This window comes from Leptonotus elevatus, chromosome 18 (assembly GCF_054856555.1).
Source record: "Leptonotus elevatus isolate MCC_2025b chromosome 18, RoL_Lele_1.0, whole genome shotgun sequence".
NCBI lineage: Eukaryota > Metazoa > Chordata > Actinopteri > Syngnathiformes > Syngnathidae > Leptonotus > Leptonotus elevatus.
The window spans coordinates 1,553,000-1,579,824 of NC_141256.1; the positions used below are offsets into that span (position 1 = coordinate 1,553,000).

General features: G+C 43.2%; 1 protein-coding gene and 1 pseudogene across 8 annotated transcripts in view; both read right to left on the reverse strand.

Moving 5' to 3' along the window:
- epha7 (eph receptor A7) overlaps window positions 1-26,825 on the reverse strand; it is a 110,884-nt gene that overhangs the window by 2,595 nt on the left and 81,464 nt on the right. For 2 of the 8 annotated variants that reach the window (XM_086060512.1, XM_086060510.1), the window contains exons 14-18: window positions 25,553-25,702; window positions 13,095-13,288; window positions 6,972-7,127; window positions 442-542; window positions 1-367 (exon numbers count right to left, since the gene is read on the reverse strand). The exon at window positions 1-367 is cut by the window's left edge and continues 2,595 nt beyond it. In XM_086060512.1, the coding sequence (XP_085916638.1) occupies window positions 351-367; window positions 442-542; window positions 6,972-7,127; window positions 13,095-13,288; window positions 25,553-25,702 (618 nt within the window). In that variant the 3' untranslated portion in view covers window positions 1-350. Of the gene's footprint in view, window positions 543-6,971; window positions 7,128-13,094; window positions 13,289-18,717; window positions 19,091-19,349; window positions 19,404-23,899; window positions 23,970-24,070; window positions 24,878-25,552; window positions 25,703-26,825 lie in introns of those variants that run through there. The other 6 variants (XM_086060513.1, XM_086060511.1, XR_015090683.1 and 3 more) reach the window with 5 other exon arrangements.
- On the reverse strand, window positions 13,360-14,551 carry LOC147158212 (uncharacterized; annotated as a pseudogene).

Here is a 26,825-nt window from a genome sequence, read left to right on the forward strand (position 1 = left end):
ATGAGTATATACCCTGTTTCCAAGTCTAAGTAGAAGGAAATATGAATTGTTTATGCACAATGGCATGTCAAAGAAATGAGGAAAAAATAACCTACCAAAGTAACACTTCAGTTTTAGTTCTTTGCAAGAAGAAAACATTCCCATAGTGTGCAGGTGACTCCGTCATGAAGTCAAAAACATTATTTTGAATCAATTTGATATGTGTTCATTAGCTCATTTGAAAAAATAAATAAGAAAGTAAGACAGATTGCTATTATTGTTGTTGTTTTTTTGCATTTCTTCCACTACTTGGTGCCCACGATCTCCATTGTTTTCTTTCCCACTCGCTGTGCAACTCCAGGAGTCTGATATCAGATGTCCATTAGTTCTGATTCAAATCAAATTCCATTTCAGACAACATTCTATAAAGGTAATAGATTTGCTGTCATCAAACCTGAACACCTGTATTGTGAAGATGCAGCATCCGAGATCTCATTGTCTGAATGCTGCTCATCAGCTTTTTCTGATGGTCCTCCAGTGTAATACCCAACCTCATCATATCCCTGGAAAACATGACACCACATCAGTTGTTCATTTTGTAAACATATTGTGACAAAGCTTATTTACATTACACTGTTCTTTGATTTTTATGAATTAATTTCAGAATTGAAGCAGCATTTATTTTGTGAAGTAATTTGGGTCCTCCACATGCCACCACACACGCGCATTTGTGATTGTTTTTGTTTCTGTCCTCTGCCACCGGGCTACAATTTCATCTTCTTATGATTGTGAGATTTTTATCCATTTTATTTATTTCTATGTGTTAAAGCAACACAAAATACTTTTAAAATTTCATTGGTTATGGCACCACCATATCGACAAAAGCGGTAGTGTTTTGCCTTGAAGACCACATTTCCCATGAGGACCAGCGCATAGCGTTGTGAAATCCTCATCTCCCAGTAGCCTGGAGTTGGATTGAAATGCATTTCTGTTTGCAGTGGCTGTGTGAAGTAATGTTAATTTGATCAGATATTTTAAAATTTAGTCTCAGTTTTAGTCCAGTTTCAATTACGCATGTTAATTTTTATCATAGTTAGTTTAATTTAGTCAACTTTTAGTCGACTATAAATCTAGCATTTTAGTCTTTATTCTAGTCCAAGAAAACAATTTTATTCAATGTTTAAAGCCTGGTTCACACGGCAGGAGAATTGGCCCGATTTTAGCCCCCCGAATTTCTCCTCCCGACAATCGCAAGGACGTGCCGACACGCAAACGATATGTGTTGACACCACACACGGCGCATACCGATATCGGCGCTCGGAAGGACTTTCGACTTGAAATCGGGGATATTCAACATGTTGTATTGTTTTTGCCTGACTTCGCGCCGTGTGCATTGTGCCCCAAGGACAAACCACCGCGCAGATGGTTGACAGTGACGTGCAGCCAATCAGAAAGCGAGCCGGCGAGGAAGCCGGTGGGCAATCCAAAATCAAAACAGTCATGACGCAGCAGAAGGTCCGTGCTTGCGCTATGACACTATATTATTTTTTTTAGACACACACACATACTACATAATGTGGTCTCCGGGTGGGACGCAAACCCACACTGTCAGCATCGAGGGCAAGCAATGCCTCGCCGCCCAGAGCCCATTTACACTCTTTTAAACAATGCCTTTTCTTTTTATGCCGCTTTTTCAACTGAAAACCAGGAAGTATCGCAACTGGTCATGCATGTTTGTTGACCCGGAAATCACGTTTAATCTCGAGAGATTTTGCGAGACTTCCCGTCACATTCATGAATGAACTCGGCTCGTGTGTGGTGTGTTGATTGTGCAGTGTGGCTACACACCACACACGGTACGTTCAAAACTGTTATTCCCATGATTTTTTTCTCTTCACGTGTGGTGTGTGTCAGAGTTTGGAAGTCGGCCGACAATTTTAAAATCTTGCCGTGTGAACCAGGCTTTAGTCTAGTTTTAGTCAAGACAATCATTTTACCTCTGTATGTATTTATTTTTTTGTCAGCAGATAATGTTGAACATTTCAGATCAAAAACTATTTCACATTACATTTTCTCTCATATTTTTGATGAAAAACAACTTCACACAATCACTGTATATCAACGCACACAATTACAGTATATGGTGCAGATTCGATGAGAAAATATTTCGGGGGTGGGGGTCGTGTTGTCTGTGGAACGAGCTAATTCTGGGGCCAATGAACCGTTTTGACTGCAGTGTTTTTTTGTTCAAGTGTGCCAGGTTTTCTCTTGTTGGGCTACAAAAAGAAACCCCGGGTAAATACACTTCAAACTAGCCTTAATAAGGAGGAAAAAGCCATTATCTGGCAGCTCGGCTATCGGAACAACAATTTGGGGGTGGCGGTACCGCCCTTCAAGATAGTATAAGAATGTTGTAAGTCCTCTGAATCTGGGCACTTGTGATGAGAAGCAGCCATTTGTCTGTCATTCATAAGTGACCGGAATATTCTGTAAAATAAAACCTTCGAAGGAACTGTTCACCAATCTCCAGTCTGTATTCAGAAAATCAGCATTCTCTCTACCCGAAAAACAACGAACACGCGGAAAAGAAAAAGATGTTCTTCTAACAAAGCCCAAAAAGCAGGTTAAGCTCTGCTATTTATCTCTTCCTTCAAGTGTGTTTTTTTCTCCCTCAATGTAACCTACTGTTCTCAACAAATACAAATACGACAACATAAATGACTAGTAGAAAAATTATCAGCCAAACATGCTATTGGACCCTTATTTACACATTATTTTGTTTGTTTTTGTGTTGGAGCTACTTACTGTCTTCTCAGGCATATGCACTTCTATAGGGCTCTGCAATGTTTCATACAGTTGAGCTATAGGGCGCATTTGGCGCGTCAGCTCCACTCCTTTAATATTGCCTTTTCTCAGTCTTTTCTGTTATCTGACTTTACTTTGACGCGTCGGCCAGCGGGTGCTGGCTGGAGTGGGGGAGTAAGGAGAGGGAGAGAGAGAGAGACAAAGTGACCTTTTCTGCGCCACTCTTTTCTGCTATCTGACTTTCTTTACTTTTGAGAGTCCGGACACTCAGTGTATTGTTTAATTAGTTTGGCTGTATGTCGGCCAGCAGCCTGGCTAAGGTGGGGGGAGGGGAGACAGCGTGAGCAAAGAGCTCAAAGCCGTCACGAGAGAGGGAGCTAGCGAGAGAGAGTGAGCGAGCGAGCGAGACAGAGCGCCGCGTGCTTGCTTAAAAATGCGTATGATAAGGGATGCACCGAAATGAAAATGTTTGGCCGAAACCAAAAAACTCAAATGAAAAATGCTTGGCCAAAAACCGAAACGCCGAAAAAAATTATGCCAATTTTCACTATCGTTGCATTTATTATAATTAATTACAATTATAATATTATTATAAAATATTTATTGAACACTGGCATTTTAATAAAGTGTCCTGTACAGGTCTCTCGTCACCCGGAGATAGCGGTAAGTGTTTCCGTGTTTAAAACTGTTGATAGCAATAGTGCTAGCATTGGCTAAAATATTTAGCACGGCCACCGGGATGCCGGTGAAAAAGTGTAAGCGTTCGAGGGGCTCTTATAAAATAAAATAAAAAGGGAAGGTGCTGCGGGAGAAAGAATGGCTCACCTGTACTGCAGTACACGGCAGTTGTTTTTTTCCGACCCACTTAAATTTGGTACACCAAGCGACACCCCTTTCCTCCGGTGTGCGCAATGACCCCGGGAGCTGCTGCGACCGATCGTTGCAAACTCACACAGTGAAAAGCCAGCGAGACACTCACCCCCGCGTTCGCTGTTTAATTCAAACAGATGCTTGCTTGCAGCAGTTTTTTGCTTGCGTCACCACAACCTATTTCGGCCATATTCTTTCGGCTTTAATTTTATTTCTTTTCGGCAGCCGAATATTCGGTGAATCACTTCTCATGATCCATTCTGCACACAATAGCGCCCAAAAGGTACATAATTCAGGCCGACCAAGTGGGAAAATAAAGACCACTCCAAGTTAGTCATGCTGGGTCTGACTAGGTCTCTACCAAAAGCACTTTAATTGCTGCTTTTAAAAATAACCTGTGGCCCGAAATAAACAGCGCCCCCTGGCGGCCAACCGGGAAAAATCCCGCTGGTCCCGCTTTCTCTTCTCACACAAACTCTGTGGACACACAGGTAAGATAACACTACTCACAGACAATTTTTCAAGTTATATTAAAAGTAGTGCTGTCAGGCAATTTAAAAAAATCTAATTAATTACAGGATTTTAAATTAATTAGTCAAATTAATCTATTTTAATCTCATATCTGCTTAAGTTCCCCAAATAAAGAATTTGAATTCTAGGACATTACAAAATTGTAGTACATGACTAATCAATTGACTACGCCAAGAAGAGAAGATTTGAAACCTACATTTTTATTGTTGAAGTGTGCTTCATAAATTTGATTAAAAAGAAAAGGTTTAAGTACATCAACAAACCAATTAGGCCAGTCATTATTATTTTTAAAGATAATCAAAATTTACATTTTGTTCCCCAAAATTTTGAAAAAATTGAATCTAAATTTCCACAAGCTGAGGTTTGGTGTATGGATGGCATGAGATTAACTGATAATAGCTGTGGTGGTTTTTGAGTTTTTATAAATAAACTTGCCATTTTACCATTAGCACTCCCCTCTCTTGCTTTTCTTAGGCAGATGGGTGGTGGACATTTAATAATTTCGATTATCAGGCTTGTACTGCCCAAAACATCATGACTACATCACATCTAGCAGCCCTTTTTTTTTTTACTGATTCGTCAGACTCCCTGTCAGTTTTGTCTCAGAATGTAGCTGTAAAGTCTCCTGTGTAGTATAGTTATTTATTTGCCATGGTGAGCTAGCGTGTATCCAAAGCCACAGCCTCTGTGTTGAATGGCAGTTACCCAGTGGTGCCAACTACGTGGGTCCCGGCGACGCGAAATATGTACAATTGATTGAATAGAACGGTCAAAATGACATCTAGGAGATCTAGGTCCAAGTAAGTATCCCTCGCTCTCCTGATCTGCACTTGCGTCCATGTCTGCTGTTGTCACCAGAGGTGTGAGTAAGTAATTGTTTTGCAAGTCACAAGTAAGTCTCAAGTCTTTGTCCTCAAGTCCAGAGTCAAGTTCCAAGTCAAGACTAACAAGTCCCGAGTCAAGTCCCAAGTCAAGACTGACAAGTCTCAAGTGATTCACAAGTCCTACAATTTGAGTTTCAAGTTCGTTCGACTCATTTTACCAACATTGTGGATTATATTATTGCGGGTTACTATCAAAGTAGGAGTCAGGGATTCAGGGAGTGTACCCAGAGTGATGCAACAGATTGCCGTGTTTGCAATGTGTTACCAGTGAATTTACAGTCTCACTAACCATGCAGCTAGCAACAATAATTAGCCGATAAACAACTGACATTAGCTTACTTACCGTTCTTTGTGCAACTTTAGATTGGTTGTCACTGCATTGCAATGCGCCACTAAAGCCTATGGATCCCTCATTGGGCCAATTTTCAAATGCTTGCGCATTGACTTGCCACTCAGGATCAATTGCGTTATTTTTGTTAACGCACTAATTTGCAGCGTAATTAATTAATCTAATTAACACGTTGAACTGACAGCCTTAGTTAAAAGAGCTAAAATTGACCTTTTTTCTGTCTCATTTTAAGTGTATACGTGTACTGGATCCATGCTCGGCACCACACTCCCCTAGACTTATTATTAATTTTTTTAATTGCCATTTAGTATAAAGTATTCTTATTTTACTATCTTACTAATTTAAGTTCTCCTTGTCCATTTAAGTTATATTTATAGTTTAATTTAAAAGATTCAAGAAATGTTCCTATCTTCAAAATTCAAGGATACAAATAATAAAGGTCCCAGGTTAGTCCCAAGACTTTTAACATAAGATCAAATAAATATGATTAATAAATAATGTTAATGAAATGCTTAAGGGGAATCTGACACAAAAATAAAAAATAAAATTTAAATGAAAGACTGAAAATGAAGGGGGGGGGGGGGGGAGCATGAACTAGTTGATTTTGGAAAGATGAACTAGTTCATGTGTGAAGAATGTGTGTGAAGTGTCTTGCCCAAGGACACAACGACACATGACTCAGAGAGCGGGATTCGAACAGTGGATGTCCCGCTCTACATCCTGAGCTACGGCCGCCAAACATTCAAAATTTACTAGAGGTGGAAATGTGGATATATTTGTCCCTATGGTGTTTTCTTTGCAGAATTGTTTCTCAGTTAGCTAACATGCTACAAAACTGTTGGCATGGCTACTTTAGATGAGACTTCATTGAAGCACCAATGAAGGAGTTGCTTGACCTGAAGAGCAGTTGTTAAAGCTGGATCTTTTGTTGAATTTTAATGTCGCTGGTGGGAAAATGCTTAAAATAAAGTATCAAGGAGGCCATTAAGGTGAACCTAATAGAAAAACGAATCCTTGCGGTTCGTCCTGGCACTGAAGTGGATATACTGTATTGGCGTCGAGTTCTATGTGGGACAGGAGTGTTGCACCACAGGATGATGCAGGAAAGGACAAGACAGGACAAAAGACAGGGGACAGGGACAGGAGAGGAAAAGAACAGGACTTGGGTAGTGGACCCGACTGTCAGAGTTCAGTGGGAGTAGCTGTGTAAATTATCAACACCTATAGCAGCCGAGTGCAACTGAGGGGACAGCTTAAGGAGTTTACAAGGTCATAAGAGTTAATTATAGTGATTAAGGACACCCTATGACCCAATTCTGGGCTTGCGCCAAAATAATGGATGGATGGATGGATGAAGTAATTTTACATTCTATTTAGTGTAAATTTTGAAAAACTTTAAATGGATATCGAATAAAGTGTTTACTTGAACTGTCAAGGATTGCAAATCATCGAAACTCAACCTGACTGCAAAACGCAGGAAAAAGGCAGTGCACAATGCACACGGCATGAAATATTGCCGTAAGATGCTTTTCAAAGTACTTCCCTCTACTTACTCAGTTGACATTCTGGCCACAAATTCCAGGGAAATGTAGCCAGCTGCTGTGAAGTTGTCTCTGTATCGCTCCATCTTGATGGCTACCAGCCACTCTTCCACCGAGTGGAAAGCATTGACGTTGGGTATTCTCTGATCCAACAGTGGACTAAATGGTCTGTGGATGAGCACATTAAGGTAGTAAGGTGTAACATTAAAATGTTGTGCAGAATATTAGAATCCAAATACATCTGTGTTTTTTTTTTATAATTAAAAGTGTCTGAATGTTTTTATAAAAAAGGTGCAAAAATTCACCATTACACATACTGTACCTCAACTATTGATAAACTCGGCTTAAGCACGGACAGAAACGGAACTTCACCAATGCAACAATAACAGTCTAGTGTACAACTATATAGAGAGCTGCCAACCAATAGAAATTTACTTCTTGAGCAATTTATCTGAGAATTCATGTTTTTAGAATTCTGTCAGGAACTTTAGTGGTGTATGAGAGCCCAAAAATAAATTTGTTCAAAATTTAGATTTACATAGATGAAAGAGGAGCAATTCAAAGTCTCCTTTCACCAGTGGATCAGGTACGTCACAATAACATGTATGTATGACATCGCACACTTCTGCTACAAGCTAAGTTTGATAATAAACAAGCACCTGTAGCATCCGTTGACGAGTAAAATACATAAAGAAAAAATTATTCAGTTCTCCAGTCCCTTATAGATTTGCTTCACTTACAAATGTCCACTCTCTTTCCACATCTCATACACATTTCCCACACACCTCACACGCTCCTCTCTCCTCATCTATCGCTCCACCATCATCCCTCTGCACCAACGTAGACTGTTCAACAGCGCCAACATCTCGGCTGAAGAAAATGGCACTATCAAATACCGTCCATTAAGTCGCAAAAATCACAAGCACCCTGCAGCTGTGAAGCAGCGATAGTCAAAAAGCGCCCCCATCAAAATCAGCGCTGATGCAAACATGCTGCCGAAAAGGTGCAACTATCAAGTACCGATATTCTCCTTTGATGAACTTCTCAGTCAAAACGCTCCAAACAGTCCACAACGGGTCCACACAAAGGACGACAAACACCACATGACAAAAAAAGACATAAAAAACAAAGACACTGTTTTACAAGAAAACAAAGTTGTATTTGTAGGCCTAAAAATGCACAAAAATTCGCCAAACTTCCAAGATGTTTGACTTCAGAAAATATTGAATTGTGGTGTTACTTAGCTGAGACAAAGACATTTTGTGTTCAAGCTATGTACATGCACAGATTTATAGAGCCTTTAATCGCAAAAGAGTCTTAAAGGGCTTTACGGGCCCCCAGGTGACAAGGATTGGTGACATTCCATTTCCAACTTAGCAAGGAAAAACTCAAAATCTCATTTCTCATTTCAAAAGAAAGAAACCTTGAAAAGAGACCATAAATAAGGGTCTAAACATGCGTGAAAACTTTGCACACACATGGTCTGGCACCCAAAAATGTATCTTTATATTAAAAGTTTATTGTGCCATTTTCCAAAAATCTAAATTCCAATGTTACAGTACCCGAACGTCCCAGTATCCCAAAGTGGCCCGCGCTGCGAGGGCCCTTCATAGCTGTTACAAGCTAGATCACCATGGCGGAACACAATGTCGTGGAGCGATGGCACTGACATTGTTGTAAAGCTGTCGTCAAGATGAGTCCGTGGATGCTTATGTCCCACACAAAGACCTCCAGGGGACCGATGATTTTCAAACACCCCGCCTGCAATGGTTGCTATCATCTGTAAAAATCACGGGTTTGTTGGCCTTCCATGTCCGGAACGCAATGTCGTGGAGCGATGGCACAAAAATCGTTGGAAATCTGTCGTTGAGACGAGTCCGGGGATGCCATTAGGTACCCCAGTAGGACGTACGGTTCGGGAGAAAAAAAAGAGGGCTGCTAGATGAGATGGATTCATGACGTTTTTGGCAGTACAAGCCTGATAATCGAAATCAATAAAGGTCCACCACCCGTCTGCCTCAGAAAAGTAACAGAGGGATTTTATTAACTACTTAAAACAGCGAGTAATAACTATGTTACTAACTGAATTTACAAAACAAAAGTCAAAATGAAATATCAACTAACTATAATAAAAAATGCAAAACTATAACCCTGTTGCACACCACATGCAGAATTAGATAACACACATGGAGGCTGTTAGGAAAATTGTACAATTAGTTATCATATGAATAAGCACTTTACTATTTTCTGCAATTAAGAATTGCTTCTGCTTGCAATAAAAAATGCTTTGCTCTGCTCCTACATAGCATATTAAGGTGCTGATTAACAGGAGAAGACTCATGATGATTACAAGGAGAAGAACATCCAACCCAGCGGAATGAATTGAACCAGTCCGCTAAAGCGCCTGTTGTCCATTAAGAAATTATTGCAAACTTGACCACAGATGTACTCAGCACTTACATGCACACACACATAGACAAACAAGTGCACTGTGTTCCAACTATCCTGTTCCCCCCCCCCCCCCCCCCGGAGAGTTGGAACACCCATGTAACCAGGGACCGCCCTAAAGAAATAAAAAGAGAGGGCTCGGCAGAGTGGGCTTCAGAGCGGTAGGAGGCTGTAACTGAGGCACACTCTCTGCCCGTTCTCCTCGCTAGCTTGAGAAAATGTACAAGGTGACTTCTCTCCTTCATTGTTTTGTGTTTTTTTATGAATGTCAGCTTAATGAACCTGACAGAGGCATGCAAGGAGAGATTCAGAGTGAAAGCGACATACAAACAGTGCTGCAACATGAGAATGATGTCTTGCACAAGGGCACCTTGACAATAGCCAACAAGCATCTCCCAGACAACTAGACACAATCATGTGTCCTCCCTCTCCAAAACCTAGGTTCCCACAGATGAGCTGTCACAAATTTGATGACTTGTTTTTGTTGACTTATTAAAATGCATTTTGGTTATTGAGTCCGTGAGTCATCACCTTATCGTGGTGGAGGGGTTCGCGTGTCCCAATGAACCTGGGAGCTATGTTGTCCGGGGCTTCATGCCCCTGGTAGGGCCACCCATGGCAAACAGGTCCTAGGTGAGGGACCAGACAAAGCATGGCTCAAACGACCCCAATGATGAACACAAACTTTGGATTTTCGTTTCCCTTGCCCGGACGCGGGTCACCGGGGCCCCCCTCTGGAGCTAGGCCTGGAGGTGGGGCTCGAAGGAGAGCGTCTGGTGGCCCGGGCCTACACCCATGGGGCCCGGCCGGGCACAGCCCAAAAAGGCAACGTGGGTCCCCCTTCCCATGGGCTCACCACCGGTGGAAGGGGCCAAAGGGGTCAGGTGCGCAGTGAGTTGGGTGGCAGCCAAAGGCGGGGGCCTTGGCGGTCCGACCCTCGGCTACTGAAGCTAGTTCTGGGGACATGGAATGTCACCTCTCTGACAGGGAAGGAGCCCGAGCTGATGTGCGAGGCTGAGAAGTTCCGACTAGATATAGTCGGACTCACCTCCACACACGGCTTGGGTTCTGGTACCAATCCTCTCGAGAGGGGCTGGACCCTCTTCCACTCTGGAGTTGCCCACGGTGAGAGGCGCAGAGCAGGTGTGGGCATACTCATTGCCCCCCGGCTAGGCGCCTGTGCGTTGGGGTTTACCCCGGTGAACGAGAGGGTAGCCTCCCTCCGCCTACGGGTGGGGGGACGGGTCCTGACTGTTGTTTGTCCCGGGGGAGGCGGGGGACGTTGAGTCCGAATGGACCATGTTCCGTGCTTCCATTGTTGAAGTGGCCGATCGGAGCTGTGGCCGTAAGGTGGTTGGTGCCTGTCGGGGCGGCAATCCTCGAACCCGCTGGTGGACACCAGCGGTAAGGGATGCCGTCAAGCTGAAGAAGGAGTCCTATTGGGCCTTTTTGGCCTGTGGGACTCCGGAGGCTGCTGACAGGTACCGGCTGGCCAAGCGGAATGCGGCTTCGGTGGTCGCTGAGGCAAAAACTCGGACATGGGAGGAGTTCGGTGAGGATGGAGAACGACTTCCGGACGGCTTCGAGGAAATTCTGGTCCACCATCCGGCGTCTCAGGAGAGGAAAGCAGTGCGCCATTAACACTGTGTATAGTGGAGATGGGGTGCTGTTGACCTCGACTTGGGACGTCGTGAATCGGTGGGGAGAATACTTCGAAGACCTCCTCAATTCCACCAACACGCCTTCCTTTGAGGAAGCAGGGTCTGGGGACTCTGAGGTGGGCCCCCCTATCTCTGGGGTCGAAGTCACTGAAGTGGTTGGAAAGTTTCTCGGTGGCAGGGCCTCGGGGGTGGATGAGGTTCGCCCGGAGTTCCTAAAGGCTCTGGATGTAGTGGGGCTGTCGTGGTTGACACGTCTCTACAACATCGCGTGGACATCAGGGACAGTGCCTCTGGATTGGCAGACCGGGGTGGTGGTTCCTCTTTTTAAGAAGGGGGACCGGAGGGTGTGTTCCAACTTTAGAGGGATCACACTCCTCAGCCTCCCAGGTAAGGTCTATTCGGGGGTGCTGCAGAGGAGGATCCGTCGGGAAGTTGAATCTCGGATTCAGGAGGAGCAGTGTGGTTTTTGTCCCGGCCGTGGAACAGTGGACCAGCTCTACACCCTCAGCAGGATCCTTGAGGGTGCGTGGGAGTTCGCCCAACCAGTCCACATGTGCTTTGTGGACTTGGAGAAGGCGTTTGACCGTGTCCCTCGGGGAGTCCTGTGGGGGGTGCTTCGGGAGTATGGGGTACCGGGCCCCCTGATACGGGCTATTCGGTCCCTGTACGACCGATGTCAGAGTTTGGTCCGCATTGCCGGCAGTAAGTCGAATTTGTTTCCTGTGAGTGTCGGACTCCGCCAAGGTTGCCCTTTGTCACCGATTCTGTTCGTAACTTTTATGGACAGAATTTCTAGGCGCAGCCGTAGTGTCGAGGGGGTCCGGTTTGGTGGCCTCAACATTGCATCTCTGCTTTTTGCAGATGATGTGGTGCTGTTGGCTTCTTCAAGCCGTGATCTCCAGTTTGCAGCCGAGTGTGAAGCGGTTGGGATGAGGATCAGCACCTCCAAATCCGAGACCATGGTCCTCAGTCGGAAAAGGGTGGAGTGCCCTCTGCGGGTCGGGGATGAGGTCCTGCCCCAAGTGGAGGAGTTCAAGTATCTTGGGGTCTTGTTCACGAGTGAGGGTAGGTTAGAGCGGGAGATCGACAGACGGATCGGTGCAGCGTCTGCAGTGATGCGGACGCTGTATCGGTCCGTTGTGGTGAAGAAGGAGCTGAGCCGAAAGGCAAAGCTCTCGATTTACCGGTCGATCTACGTTCCTGTCCTCACCTATGGTCACGAGCTGTGGGTCGTGACCGAAAGAACAAGATCCCGGATACAAGCGGCCGAAATGAGTTTCCTCCGCAGGGTAGCCGGGCTCTCCCTTAGAGATAGGGTGAGAAGCTCGGTCATTCGGGAGGGACTCAGCGTCGAGCCGCTACTCCTCCACGTTGAGAGGAACCAGTTGAGGTGGCTGGGGCATCTGGTTCGGATGCCTCCTGGGCGCCTCCCTGGGGAGGTGTTCCAGGCATCTCCTACCGGCAGGAGGCCCCGGGGACGACCCAGGACACGCTGGAGAGACTACGTCTCACGGCTGGCTTGGGAACGCCTTGGGATCCCATCGGAGGAGCTGGCTGAAGTAGCTGGGGAGAGGGAAGTCTGGGCTTCCCTGCTAAAGCTGCTGCCCCCGCGACCCGACCCCGGATAAGCGGAATTGAAGACGGAACGGAACGGAACATTTTGGTTATTCTTTCTCATAAAACCACAAACAAACACGCTTGCATACATGTATGCACACAACCATACAAACACATACGCATGCAAGAACACCCACATACAGACTGTATTTAGAAATTCAAGTCCTGTAAAATCAGGTCAAGCACGTACAGTGACTTCATTCATCTATATTTGAGGGCCGAATCCACAAAGAATGAAAGAGCGTCCCGCTGATAGCTGCAATACACTTAAATTTGTGAGACGGTGAAAATTCTTGCTATGATTTTAAAGCCCTGCTATCATCTACGAAGTTCAAGGTTTGAATTGGTTTCACAACAATAAAAAGAAGAAATGTAAAGAAATTTGATGATTATGTTTGATGTTCCTCACCTTGTACAGGTTCCAACTGGTGTTTTTAGTGTGTTGGGGTTGCGAATCATCTTGTCAAGAATGCTGACAATCTGATCAAATTTGGGGCGTTCTCCTCTGTCTTTCGTCCAACAATCCAACATAAGCTGATGCAGACATGGGGCACAGTCCATAGGAGCTGGAAGACGGTAGCTCTCCTCCAGAGCTTTCACGACCTGGAGATTGAAAACTGGCTTGAATAGCTAGCTTCTGTTACACATCCATTTCAAGCCATGTTAAGTCACAGTCAGATCCTCATATGCAATGGCGACCTGACAGCTGAGTAAAATAAAGCCAAATAAAAACAAATACAACAAACTCTTCAGTTTGATACAGTTAAATAAAAAATGTTCTCTCTCTCTCTCTCTCTCTCTCTCTCTCTCTCTCTCTCTCTCTCTCTCTCTCTCTCTCTCTCTCTCTCTCTCTCTCTCTCTCTCTCTCTCTCTCTCTCTCTCTCTCTCTCTCTCTCTCTCTCTCTCTCTCTCTCTCTCTCTCTCTCTCTCTCTCTCTCTCTCTCTCTCTCTCTCTCTCTCTCTCTCTCTCTCTCTCTCTCTCTCTCTCTCTCTGTCGGGCCTTTTTGGCCTGTGGGACTCAGGAGGCAGCTGACGGGTACAGGCTGGCCAAGCGGAATCCATCTTCGGCGGTTGCTCAGGCAAAAACTCGGACTTGGGAGGAGTTTGGTGAGGCCATGGAAAACGACTTCCGGACGGCTTTGAGGAAATTCTGGTCCACCATCCGGCGTCTCAGGAGGGGAAAGCAGTGCACCATCAACACTGTGTACAGTAGAGATGGGGCGCTGCTGACCTCGACTCGGGACGTCGTGAGTCGGTGGGCAGAGTACTTCGAAGTCCTCCTCAATTCCACCGACACATCTTCCTTTGAAGAAGCAGAGTCTGGGGACTCTGAGGTGGGCTCTCCTATCTCGGGGTTCAAAGTCACCAAGGTGGTTGGAAAGCTCCTCGGTGGCAGGGCCCCGGGGGTGGATGAGATCCGCCTGGAGTTCCTAAAGACTCTGGATGTTGTGGGGCTGTCGTGGTTGACACGCCTCTACAACATTGCGTGGACATCGGGGACAGTGCCTCTGGATTGGCAGAACGGGTTGGTGGTCCGGAGGGTGTGTTCCAACTATAGAGGGATCACACTCCTCAGCCTCCCTGGTATGGTCTATTCAGGGGTGCTGGAGAGGGGGTCTGTCGGGAAGTCGAATCTCGGATTCAGGAGGAGCAGTGTGGTTTTCGTCCCGGCCGTGGAACAGTGGACCAGCTCTTCACCCTTTGCAGGGTCCTCGAGGTTGCGTGGGAGTTCACCCAACCAGTCTACATGTGTTTTGTGGATTTGGAGAAGGCGTCCGACCGGGTCCCTTTAGGAGTACAAGGTACCAAGCCCATTGATACGGGCTGTGTGGTCCCTGTATAACTGGTGCCAGAGGTGGTCCGCATTGCCAGCAGTAAGTCGGATTTGTTTCCAGTGAGGGTTGGACTACGCCAAGGCTGCCCTTTGTCACAGATTCTGTTCATAACTTTTATGGACAGAATTTCTAGGCGCAGCTAAGGCGCTGAGGGGGTCCGGTTTGGTGGCTTCAGCATTGCATCTCTGCTTTTGGCAGATGACGTGGTGCTGTTGGCTTCTGTTGGCTGTGATCTCCAACACTCACTGGAGCGGTTCGCAGCCGAGTGTGAAGCGGTTGGGATGAAGATCAGCACCTCCAAATCCAAGACCATGGTCCTCAGTCGGAAAAGGGTGGCGTGCTCTCTCCTGGTCGGGGTTGAGATCCTTCCCCAAGTGGAGGAGTTCAAGTATCTTGGGGTTTTGTTCACGAGTGAGGGCAGGATGGAGCGGGAGATTGACAGGTGGATCGGTGCTGCGTCTGCAGTGATATGAACTCTTTATCGGTCCGTTGTGGTGAAGAAGGAGCTGAGCTGAAAGGCAAAGCTCTCGATTTACCGGTCGATCTACGTTCCTGTCCTCACCTATGGTCACGAGCTGTGGGTCGTGACCGAAAGAACAAGATCCCGGATACAAGCGGCCGAAATGAGTTTCCTCCGCAGGGTAGCCGGGCTCTCCCTTAGAGATAGGGTGAGAAGCTCGGTCATTCGGGAGGGACTCAGCGTCGAGCCGCTACTCCTCCACGTTGAGAGGAACCAGTTGAGGTGGCTGGGGCATCTGGTTCGGATGCCTCCTGGGCGCCTCCCTGGGGAGGTGTTCCAGGCATGTCCTACCGGCAGGAGGCCCCGGGGACGACCCAGGACACGCTGGAGAGACTACGTCTCACGGCTGGCTTGGGAACGCCTTGGGATCCCATCGGAGGAGGTGGTTAAAGCGGCTGGGGAGAGGGAAGTCTGGGCATCCCTCCTCCTAAAGCTGCTGCCCCCGCGACCCGATATAAATATATATATATTAATCATATAAATCACATCTTATAATTAAAAAGATTTTTTTTTAATCAAAAAAATTTGCCCACCAAATTTGAAGAACCCCTGTTATGTTAATTATTTTGACATTTATTGTTATAAAGATGTCTTCCACATTTTTTTGATCTACTGCACAGTGCACACTCTCATCCTCCTCTTTTTCTAATCAGTTACTTGCATAATTTCAAATGGAAAAAAAAGACCCCAGTAGTTTGATATGAACAAATAGTCTGAATGTTTATTAAAAGCTTTACTTTAATGCATGTAGTTATGTTTATTGCGCAAACACAACCTTTAAAGGATCTGTGTGCACTTTATAAATTTTTTACTCGCGATTGCCACCTCTGGCCCAAAGCGTAACTGCAGCATCTGTGTCAGGCTCGTTCATGGTGTGCGTGCGAGTACGTGCACGATCTTAAAGCGACAGCCACACATGACTTCAAATGAGGTAAAAAAAAACTGACAATTTGTAAGTTACCTCTTTCAATTGTATTTAAAATTTTGTTGATTTGTGATTTCACGTTATTTTAACAGTAATTGTATTTGTACTATACATTTGTACTTTGCACTGTAAAGCACTTTTTGACTCTCTGAAAGCACTCACTAAAAAAAATTACTTTGTTGTACCGCAATTTTTTCAAAACTTTTGAGTGATGGAGTATTCAAGTAATGAAAAACGAATAAACTTGGTTATTAGGCCTACCAGCAACATGAAAACAGCAAACAAGATTGTTTACCTTTTTGTAGCTAATCTTCTGTGGCTTATAAGTTATATGATTGACAAGTCACTTATTTTATTTTGAGATGCTAAAATTAGCAACATTACTCTTACTTTTTATAGATGCAACTGGTTTCAACTTTGTATCTAGTGCTGTTACTGCTCATGGTACGAAATTTTAACTGTACTAATACAACTACTACTTTCATTTATTGTACAGTACCATCACTACTGTTGACATTATAACTGTTTAGATTTAGTCATAACTGCTTTAATTTCCTCAGCAAAGCTTGAATAATGTGACGGAACGTTTGAAGATTCTTCCTTCCTATTCCCACGTAATTAGCCATCTGTTTCGGGGGAGAAAATGTGTTAAAAAGTATTCCTTTGTAAAGTTGTGTTTGCTTTAAGGGAGCCAGGTTGTGTGAACCTACTATATTTCCACATCAATCGGCCATCTGTCCATGTGTATTTGAGTACTGTCTGTTTTGCTTGCGAGAGGGGCGGGGCTTAAGGGCAGCAAAGGAGGAAGAGGAAGGGGAGGGGTTTTCTGGGGGCTGCTATGCGGAAACTATAAGAACGACTACAAGTGGGAGGGGCGACACACACACAAGGGGAGCGACAGCATTTTGACTGTGTAACTTGTCTGTGTCTAGAAATTTCTGCAAAATAAATCCTTCGAAGGACCTGTTTCACCGATCTCCAGTCTGATTTTACGAACACGCGGAAAACATAAGGATCGTTTTCTAACACTACCAATAGTGTTTGTGGCAGTAAAAATTGCATGACATGACTGCAATGTTTATTGTACAGTTTCATTACTACTACTAATGTGGTTATAGTATTTTGACTGACATGTCTTTAATAGTACAGTATTATCAATATTACTACTACTACTACTACTACAACAGTTCGTGGTTATAGTATTTTTACTGACGACTGCAACTTTCATTTACTGTACAGTAATACACCAGCAACCAGCAAGGCACAATATTGCCTTCGTAAGAACCGGGGAGAAGCCACACCAATGCCGGAGACAACCCGGGTGGCTGCTCGTAACAGCACAGGACTGGCAGTTGCATGTTGACCTAGGAAGACAACTCAAACTTCCAGAAAACATCACAGTGACCACACTCAAGCCAGACATTGTCTTGGTGTCAGAAACATAAAGACAAGTGGTCTTGCTGGAGTTGATTGTCCCTAGGAAAGACCGGATGGAGGAGGTGAATGCCGAAGTAAGGGGTGGAGGACCTAGTGCAATCCTATTGAGATGGGATGCAGATGAGTTGGCCAGTCACTCATCAGAGCCCTCAAGAGCCTTGGAGTGAAGGGACTGCACATTAGGAAGGCCATCAGGAACATCATGGTGTTATGGTTGTGCTTTCATTGCGTTGTGTTTTTTTCAGTCTCTGATTGAGTAGAGGGGGTGTCCTCCTGCGCCGCACCTGTTTCTCATTCACAAATTAACGCTTTATAAGGACTGGAACTGCTGACACTCCTCGTCAGAGTATTGACCTTGCTACGTCCTCGCCCAAGAGCTTCATTCTGACTTCATGTTCCAAATTCCTATCTCTAGCTTTGTTTCTTGTTTCCAGTTTCGCACGTGAGTCTTTTGACACATAGTTTTATGTTGTTATTTCCTCGGCTTATTGCCTTAGTGCTTGTTAACCACGCGTTGAGCCTTTTCTGCTCCGTAGTTTTGTGTTTCCTCAGCTTTACGCTTGAGTGATTGGTGTCCACGTGTTGTTTTTCCCACGTCGCTTTTAGTTTATCCGCTTTGTGTAGCTCGTTTTGTATTTTGTTTTTTCTTATTTGCGTTGTGCGATTCTACAGCCCTCGGGTGTATTTATGTTACTTTATTTTCCTTGCATACTTTGCAAGCGACTTTTGTTAACTGTTTTTCTCCTGGCTTCGTCCAGCGCTTTGTGTTGTAGAATTCCATTGTGTACAATTAAATTTGTCAATCCACACCCTTTGTGTCTTTGCGTTTGTGGGATCCACTATACGGTTATTCCGGAAATCACTACACATGGATGCTGCTGAAAAGGCGTCAAGCTGGCTCTGGCTCAAACGGGGTAATCCATGGATCACACAAGCTACTCAGATGCAAGTCAGGGCCTGATCAACCCTGGCTGGGTCACCTTGGAGCGGGTGTATGATGCTGTGGGACCCAAAACACCAGAGGAACCCAGGATACATCACTGAGGATGTGTCTGCGTTGCACTACAAGTGTATGTTAAGAACAAGTAATATTACTTTTACTACTACTACCAATAATAATAATGAATACTACCACTACTGTCATGGATCACAAACTTCAGGTAACCTAGAGAAATTCTAAATATATAATCATGGCAGTGTTTCAGTGTACATAAAAAAAGGGCAGCAAATTTGTTTGGTTGGTTGTATTCTGAACATGCAAATAATATACACTACATACACACACAAAAAAGGAAAAAGGATATTAGTGCTACAATTGCAGTCAAAACAACATAGAAAGAATACGAATTTGAATAATAATTTGAACTTATTTTCCTATGTAAGACTCAAGTTTTGAACTTCAAGCTTCTAAGAAAAGCAATGACTCTGGATAATGGAGAGCGAGAAGGTGAGTTAGAGGAGCGAGATGAGCAAGAGGGCCAGGCAGGTGTTTACGTAGGTTATAAAGATATCAGGGTCAACTAAGCAAGCGATTTTTTTGTAATTGTCATAATAAACATTGCTGTTACCAAGCACCTGTTACAATGTTCTCTTCTATAATTTACAGACTTGTCTATTTTACATTTATAAAAAGTAAAGTTCTTGTGTCCTCTTTGGATTGCTGTCAGCCTCTGTTTATGGACCAAATCCTGAAAAAAACAAAAAACATAGACATCATTTTGACAGTTGCATTACTTAATTCAGTAAAACAAAAAATGTAACACACATTATTTGGACGTAAATAAATAAATAAAATTGTAACACGATTTGGACATCCAACATGTAAAGAGCTCAGTCGTATTTTTGTCATAGTACAGGTTGATTAAAAAAAGAATACGGAAAATCATCTTGCAATATTTCAAAAACAAAAAACAAAACAAACAAGTCACAGAATAATTGGTGACTTACACAGTGTTCTCCAGACGGTTTGCATTTTCCCCCTGTAGCTCCACTGATTTCATCCTACAAAGAAAAGAAAGCACACACAAACAAATGTTATACTCAAATTATATTAAAAAAAAGACATAATTTATAATACAAGACAGAGTTTATAATACAACAATTGAGATACAACAACTTTGAATATAATAACAAATCAGGTAAATTTCTTGCAAACCAACTTCAACGTAATCGGGAAAAATCGCTTATAACGGCTATTAAAGGGACAACTGGTGAATGTACACAATCACCAGAAGAAATTAATCAAAATTTTTATAATTATTATCACAACCTATACTCAGAAACTAATAAACCTAACCCAGAGCATATTGAGGCATTCCTCAGTAGCTTAAATATACCTCAGTTAACTACTGAATATAAAGATATGTTAGATGCACCACTTACTATAAACGAGTTGTACAGTGCTCGAGATAGTATGCCAAATGGCAAAGCACCTGGCCCGGATGGTTATCCGGCTATATTTTTAAAGCACTTCTGGTCAATGCTTGCTCCACTATTCTTAAGAGTAGTAACAGAAATTAAAACTAATGGTCACATACGCCCACACATGAATACAGCAGCAATTAAACTTTTATTAAAGCCAGAAAAAGATCCCACCCTTCCATCAAGTTGCCGTCCAATTTCACTAATTAACACTGATATTAAAATTATCACTAAGGCTTTTACATCTAGATTAGAAACAGTAATCCCGACAATCATTCATAGCGACCAAACAGGCTTTATTAAAGAGCGTCACTCTACTAATAATATTAGAAGGCTCTTTAACCTTATTAGTATGTCACAGCGGCATGATAAAAAGGCAGTTATTATATCATTGGATGCAGAAAAAGCTTTTGATAAAGTTAACTGGTCCTTCCTCTTTGCTGTTTTAAATAAATTTGGCTTTGGGAAGTCATTTATTCACTGGGTGTCAGTATTATATGATTCTCCTAAAGCTACTGTTACTACTAATGGGATTATATCTAAGAGTTTTACTCTACAGAGAGGCACAAGACAGGGATGCCCACTGTCGCCTTTATTATTTGCAATATTTATTGAACCGCTTGCATTAGCCATACGCCAGGAAAGAAGGATTCAAGGAATTCACTCTGGGGTAACAGAACATAAAATTAATCTATATGCCGATGATATTTTACTTTATTTAGAAAAGCCTGCTATTTCGTTAGGGGAAGTATTTAACTTAATAACTAAATTCTCACAGTTATCAGATTATTCTATTAACTGGACAAAATCAACACTTCTACCTATTACAGAAAATTCATGGAACCCTGCAAGCCAGGACCCACACTACTCATTTCCTATAGGTAATTTAAAATACTTAGGCATAAAAATCTCACCTAAATTAACTGATTTAATTAATTTAAATTTTACTCCACTTCTGGATAGCATTTATAGTGACTTGGAGCGCTGGAATAATCTTCCTATTTCTCTAATAGGACGAATAGCCACTATTAAAATGAAAGTTTTACCCAAAATAAACTATTTTTTCTCAATGATTCCATTTAAACCTACGGCTAACTGGTTCCAGTTGTTGGACTCAGCCGTTACAAAATTTTACTGGAATAAAAAAAAAGCAAAGATTAGTCTATCTACTCTTCAGAAAAATAAATCCAAAGGAGGTCTCGAGGCACCAAATTTTATGCACTATTATATAGCCAACCAGCTACAATATATAATTTTATGGGCACAACCCAATAGAGATACTAACTGTTGGCTGGAACTAGAACAGAAGGATTGTAATAACCTCAGACTCCTAGATTTACTCTTTATTACAACATCGATTAAGCGACATAACTGCTTTAAAAATCCAATGATTTCCGCCACCCTGACTTGGTGAAAGGCACTAGAAATGACAAAAGCCCAAGTGGAGCCCTGCGGGCTTTCAAATCCCCTATGGCATAACCCCGACTTTCAAATTAACAACCAATCGTTTTATTTGAATGTGTGGGAGCAGAAAGGAATTACACATCTCCACCATCTCTTCTCAGATAATATGTTTATATCATATACATCCTTGCTCCAAAAATACAAAATAAAAAACGGAAACTTTTTACATTATTTGCAAGTTAAAAGTATGATAAAGAAACAAATTCCAACACTTCAGGGTACGCTCCAACCGCCTGTTTTAGCTAAAGATATTACCAAGCTTTCTCCGACAACAACAAAAAAACTCTCAAAAATATATAAGTTACTTTCATATACTGATAAAACGTCTTTACCCATCTCGAAATGGGAAACAGACTTGTCTATAGCGCCGGAATCTGACTTTTGGATTCAAGTTTGTGAAAACGTTTTTAAAATGACAAAACACACAAATTTACAACTTATCCAATATAAAATTATTCACAGAACATACATTACTCAATATATGATGAAGAAAATGGGACTCTCAGACTCCGACATTTGTCTCCAGTGTTTACAAAACACTACAGACACTTATTTTCATGCTTTATGGTTATGTACTCCTGTTATATCTTTCTGGACTAAAGTCTTAGATAAACTTTCCGCTGTCTTGGACTGTAGGATACCGTTCTCTCCAAACTTGTGTTTGCTAGGTGACTTAACAACAACTGACTTACCACATAAACAATTTCAATCTATACTTGTAGCCCTTACTATCGCAAAAAAAACAATTCTTGTTAACTGGAAAAATAAACAAACTGAATATCGACCAATGGTCTAACCTCCTCATAAATCACATTTTAATGGAAAAAATATCTGCCTCAAATAAAAACCAAATGTCAAAATTTAAAGAAACATGTTCTACGTATATAGAATTTTTTAACCTAAACCTGGTTACTTAATTCTGCCTGTTAGCGAGAGCCACAGCAGCGTGATAACTTGCATTGATGTTTCTGTATTTGGCAATTTGTAACTAATGGTTGTGTTTTTATAGTCAGGAACCCGGCTGCTGCCAGCGGGATCGAGCGGATTCGCCTCCGATGGGCACCAGGGGTTGATATTCGGATTCACGGCATGCCAGTGGGTTAATTCTGTGGGTGCTGTCCTCCCTGGCTGGGCGTGGGCGGGTCTGCCCCTCTGTTGGCTGCTGGGTGGCGGCTGCGTCTTGGCCGTTCCCTGGGTCTCTTGGGGGGTGCTGCGTTGCGGGGCTTTCCCTGGTGTCTGGGGCGGCGCCGTTCCGGCGCGGTCCGTCGCTCTGGGCCCGACGACGCGGTTCGGGGCCTGTGGGCCGCCGGGGTGCCCGGTGGTTCCCTCTCCCCTCCCCCTTCCTCCCCCTTGCTGCCTCTCCCTCCTCGCCTCTCCCCGCCCATCCTCCGCCTCCCTGTCCCTTCTCCCTCGTCACCCTTCCTCCTCCTCTCCCCCTCTCTCTGCGGCCCTGCCGCTGCCCCCTGCCCTTCTTGTCGTCTCCTTCCCCCCTCCCTTCCCCCTCCCCGGTACGCCTTCCTTCCCCTCCCCTGGGCCGGGGGCTCCATCCATGGCCCGGGTCTCGGTGCTCCGGGGGCCGGCGGGGGTGGCTGGGGTTTGATGTCGTGCCCGCCCCGCTCCGGTGGGCGTCCGGGGGGTGCGGGGGTTGGGGGCCGGTGGGGTGCCTGGCGGGCCTGCGGTGCCCCGTCCTGCTGCGTTGGGTCGGGGGCGCGGGCCGTGTTGGGGTGGGGGGCGCTCCTGCTCCTGGGTTTGCTCTCCGGCCGGTGGCCCTGGCGGGGCCCGGGGGTCGTCCTTTGGCGCAGCCGCGGCCTGGGGGGCCCTGAGGTGTTGCACTTGCTCTGTCCTGGCGGGGGTCGACGGCTCCCCTCTTTGGTGGAGCTTTTCATGCATGCCAGATCCACCACACCAGCATCTACCGAAACCCAGACACAATCTGCTTCCTCCTCAGGTCATTGAATCGGTGGAGGCTGGTGTCTGTGAATCTCACTCGGCTTCGTCTGTCCTTCCTTCCTTCCTTCAGTCTCTCCTTCGGTCTCTTGAGGTCTCCCTGATTATTATTTTTTTTTTTTGGATTTGTTGGAATTTAGATGTTTCTTGGGTTGGGGAAGAATTCTGGTGGGTGGCCCAGTGGGTGGTGTCTGGTCGGTGCTGGATTTCACCTTCATTGGTTTTCTTTGGTCCCCTCGGGTCCCCTCGGGTCTCCTGACGGCGGTGTTCGGTTTAGGTGAACGGTATGGGATTTTTTCTAATAGTTTTTTGGTGAGCTAACAAATACACGCACGCACGCACGCACATACACATACTCACCCACATACAAAAATATATATATATATATATATATATATATGTGTATATGTATATGTATATATATATATATATATATATATATATATATATATATATATATATATATATGTGTATATGTATATGTATATATATATATATATATATATATAAAAATAAATAAATAAAAATAAATAAAAAATAAAGAGCAATGATGATGACATTTCCGAATGAACAATACTGAGCTCTTTAGAGAAAAAAAAAAGAAGAGAGAAAAAAAGAAGAAAAGAAAAAAAAAATGAAAGAAAAAAAATGACATAATTGTTTACCTTTCTTGCAGCAACTCTAGTGCTTGTTCTTCATCCAAAGGTTTCACTCCCGCTATATGGAAGTCACCTCCTAAAAAAATCATGTCATGTAATAAGTAAGACATAATTTGCCTTCACATGTTCTAAATATATTACTAAAAAGTCAACGGAAATTTCAAAATTTGAACTTACCTATCCAATTTCGGACGTAGATGGCCTATGGGATGTTGAAGTAGAGTATATGGGCCATGTCCTTTCAGGCTTTTCATAGCTACAAAGACTCACAGTTACAATGCAGGTTACATGTATACAAAGGTTGTAACAGTGGAAGTACATTTTCATATGCGATTTGATTAGCACCTTATTTTTACACAGTTTACCTTGTAATAATTGTCAGACATTTTTACACAAATTGTATTCGATTATGAAATGTAAATTATTCACGACTGTTTTTACATTGGAGCAAGTTATGGTTCGGTGTGGCATATTGCATAGAATGGAAAACATCGAGAAAGATTTGGGCAGTGGCTTTTGTTTCACCGGGTGAGAAATTACTAAATCACAACGGACGCTTGCACATTCAAATTAGCCTTAATACACGACGGGCTTATTCAAAATACACAGTGCGGGTTCGCTACGTTTTTTCCACCCACAAAATAATTCTACATAGAGTACCACCATAACAAACAACTATGAATTGTTAGCAATGCTACCTTTAGCATACTGCGCGTCTAGTTGTTTTAGTTATTTTCTGGTAGATTTTTAAATTGTGCTTACCTTTCAAGCCAATTGTGGGTCATTTTTCATACCCAGAGCAGCTCCAAGCGTTCTCCATTGCAGGTCTTGTTTATTGCCGACGTAAATCAGTCTCCACTTTGTCTTTTTGTCGCACTTGAATACACTCTTCTTCATTTTTCTGTTTTCTTGGTGTCTGAGTTGGAGTTTGGGCTGTGCTCGAAGCTGGTTTCTTCTTGTTTGTGGTAGTAATTTCCATCCCAACTGTAGAAAGTTAAAAGTGCTCATGCACACAGTGTCGTGCGCTAGCTAACACCATAGTCTAACGCTATGTTCGAGACTCCACCAATTCACCCCTCCCTTCCCCTCCCCAAAGAAACTGTGGAGTGTACGGACACTCTACTATAAAGGGAAGATAAAAGCTGATAGGTGCAGTCAGAGTAAAAACAGTCAGGGTCTTCGTAATCATCCGGGCATTGGTGGAGCATGCATGATGTAGAAAAAGCTTAAATATTACATTTTTAAACGGCACATTGTATCTTTAACGTAACCATCCGCTGGCAAGCTAAAGGATCATCTGCGGTCAATATTAATAGTGTAATTAATCTGCGTTAATACATGATTAATGCGATAATTTTTTGTGATTAAATATATTAGTGCTGTTAAAGTTAAAGTGTTTGCAAGATGAAACGAAATCACAGCTCATTTTAAGATGATGCTTTTGGTGGCAATGCTTGTACATCTAAATCTACTAAAAGCAGTAAGTTGCTCCCTTAAAAGAGAATGTAGTTTTAGACATCTGAAAACTCAATCTTCAATTGTCAATTGGCTTAAAAGAGACACTCCAGAGACCCAATTATTTGTTTTTAAGCAATTAAAAAGTTAATTTCCTACAATAAGTCTGTTTTAAGCAGTAAGCATTTTTAGATAGCTACTTACATCTTGATTGGACATGTCCCAGTATGGCCTTTCTCCAAAGGACATAACCTCCCACATGACAATGCCATAACTCCACACATCACTTGCAGAGGTGAATTTTCGAAACTGGACGGCTTCTGGAGCAGTCCACCGGAAGGATATTTTTCCACCCTGTTCAGAAAAATATAGGAGAGTGACAATGTTCCAACAAGAAATTTTACACGAATGCTGAATGTTAATTTCCGTTCAGCTTATCCTGTTAGGGGCTGTTATGCTTTTCCATCTAAGCCTAACTTCTTCATCTTCCTCTCTAACACCATATACCCTCATGTTTTCCCTAACTACATGCATCAATCTTCTTTTAGGTCTTCCATGAGCACTTTTGCCTCACAGGTCCATCCTGCTTCTACCAATATACTCAATACTAAATCTCTCCTCTAGGACATGTTCAAACCATTTAAATTTGACCCTAAATCAACTAGCTATGGTTGACCCTATATTGCGCTAATTTCTAATTGCATCCAACCTGGTCAGTGTGGCTTTCAAATAACATTCAAATTAGCATTCATATAAATGATTCAGTCCAACTCTGACTGCACAATAAGACTATATTGTGCATACTAACCTGATTAAGTAGAACATTGAATTAAGGTTAATAACGTAACTGTATCAACAATATTGCTTTGGGATAGCGTCATTTACAAAGAAGCATTTAAGGTGCACTGCTGGACGACATTACACTGTATACAAAAACAGTATACATTCCTTGAAAATTCGTTTTACTGACAGATATTCTAAATTTAATTTTTCCCCCTCTTGATTATCGTCTTTTGTGTAATTTGAGCTTTAATTAGTTCAGTTGTTTAAAATGTTTTTTATCTTTAACTGTTGTGAAATACTTACATTGTAATATATTTTTCAGCCATATCGCCCAGTCCTACTAAAGCACATTATATTTAAAAAGGTAATTGTTTAACTCATTCACTCCTAGCCATTTTCACTGAAGCAACCCCCTTCGCTTTTACTGGAATTTGACTGGAATTTTGCTACCAAAAGAAAGATTTGAGTCTCTTCTTTCATCAGGAAAAAAGTACATTTGTATCTGTTTCTATTTTGCAGCAAATAGCATTAGAATCTAGCTAGGTTTCATCATTATTCACAAGCCTGTTGAAAACACTGTCAAAAAGAGCTTGTTGCAACATGGCCCTGGTTGATTTCTTATACTCTGCTGCCACCTGCTGGCCATTTTTTGTAATACCTACCATTGCTTTAAGCGACCTCTTCAGGTCAGAGG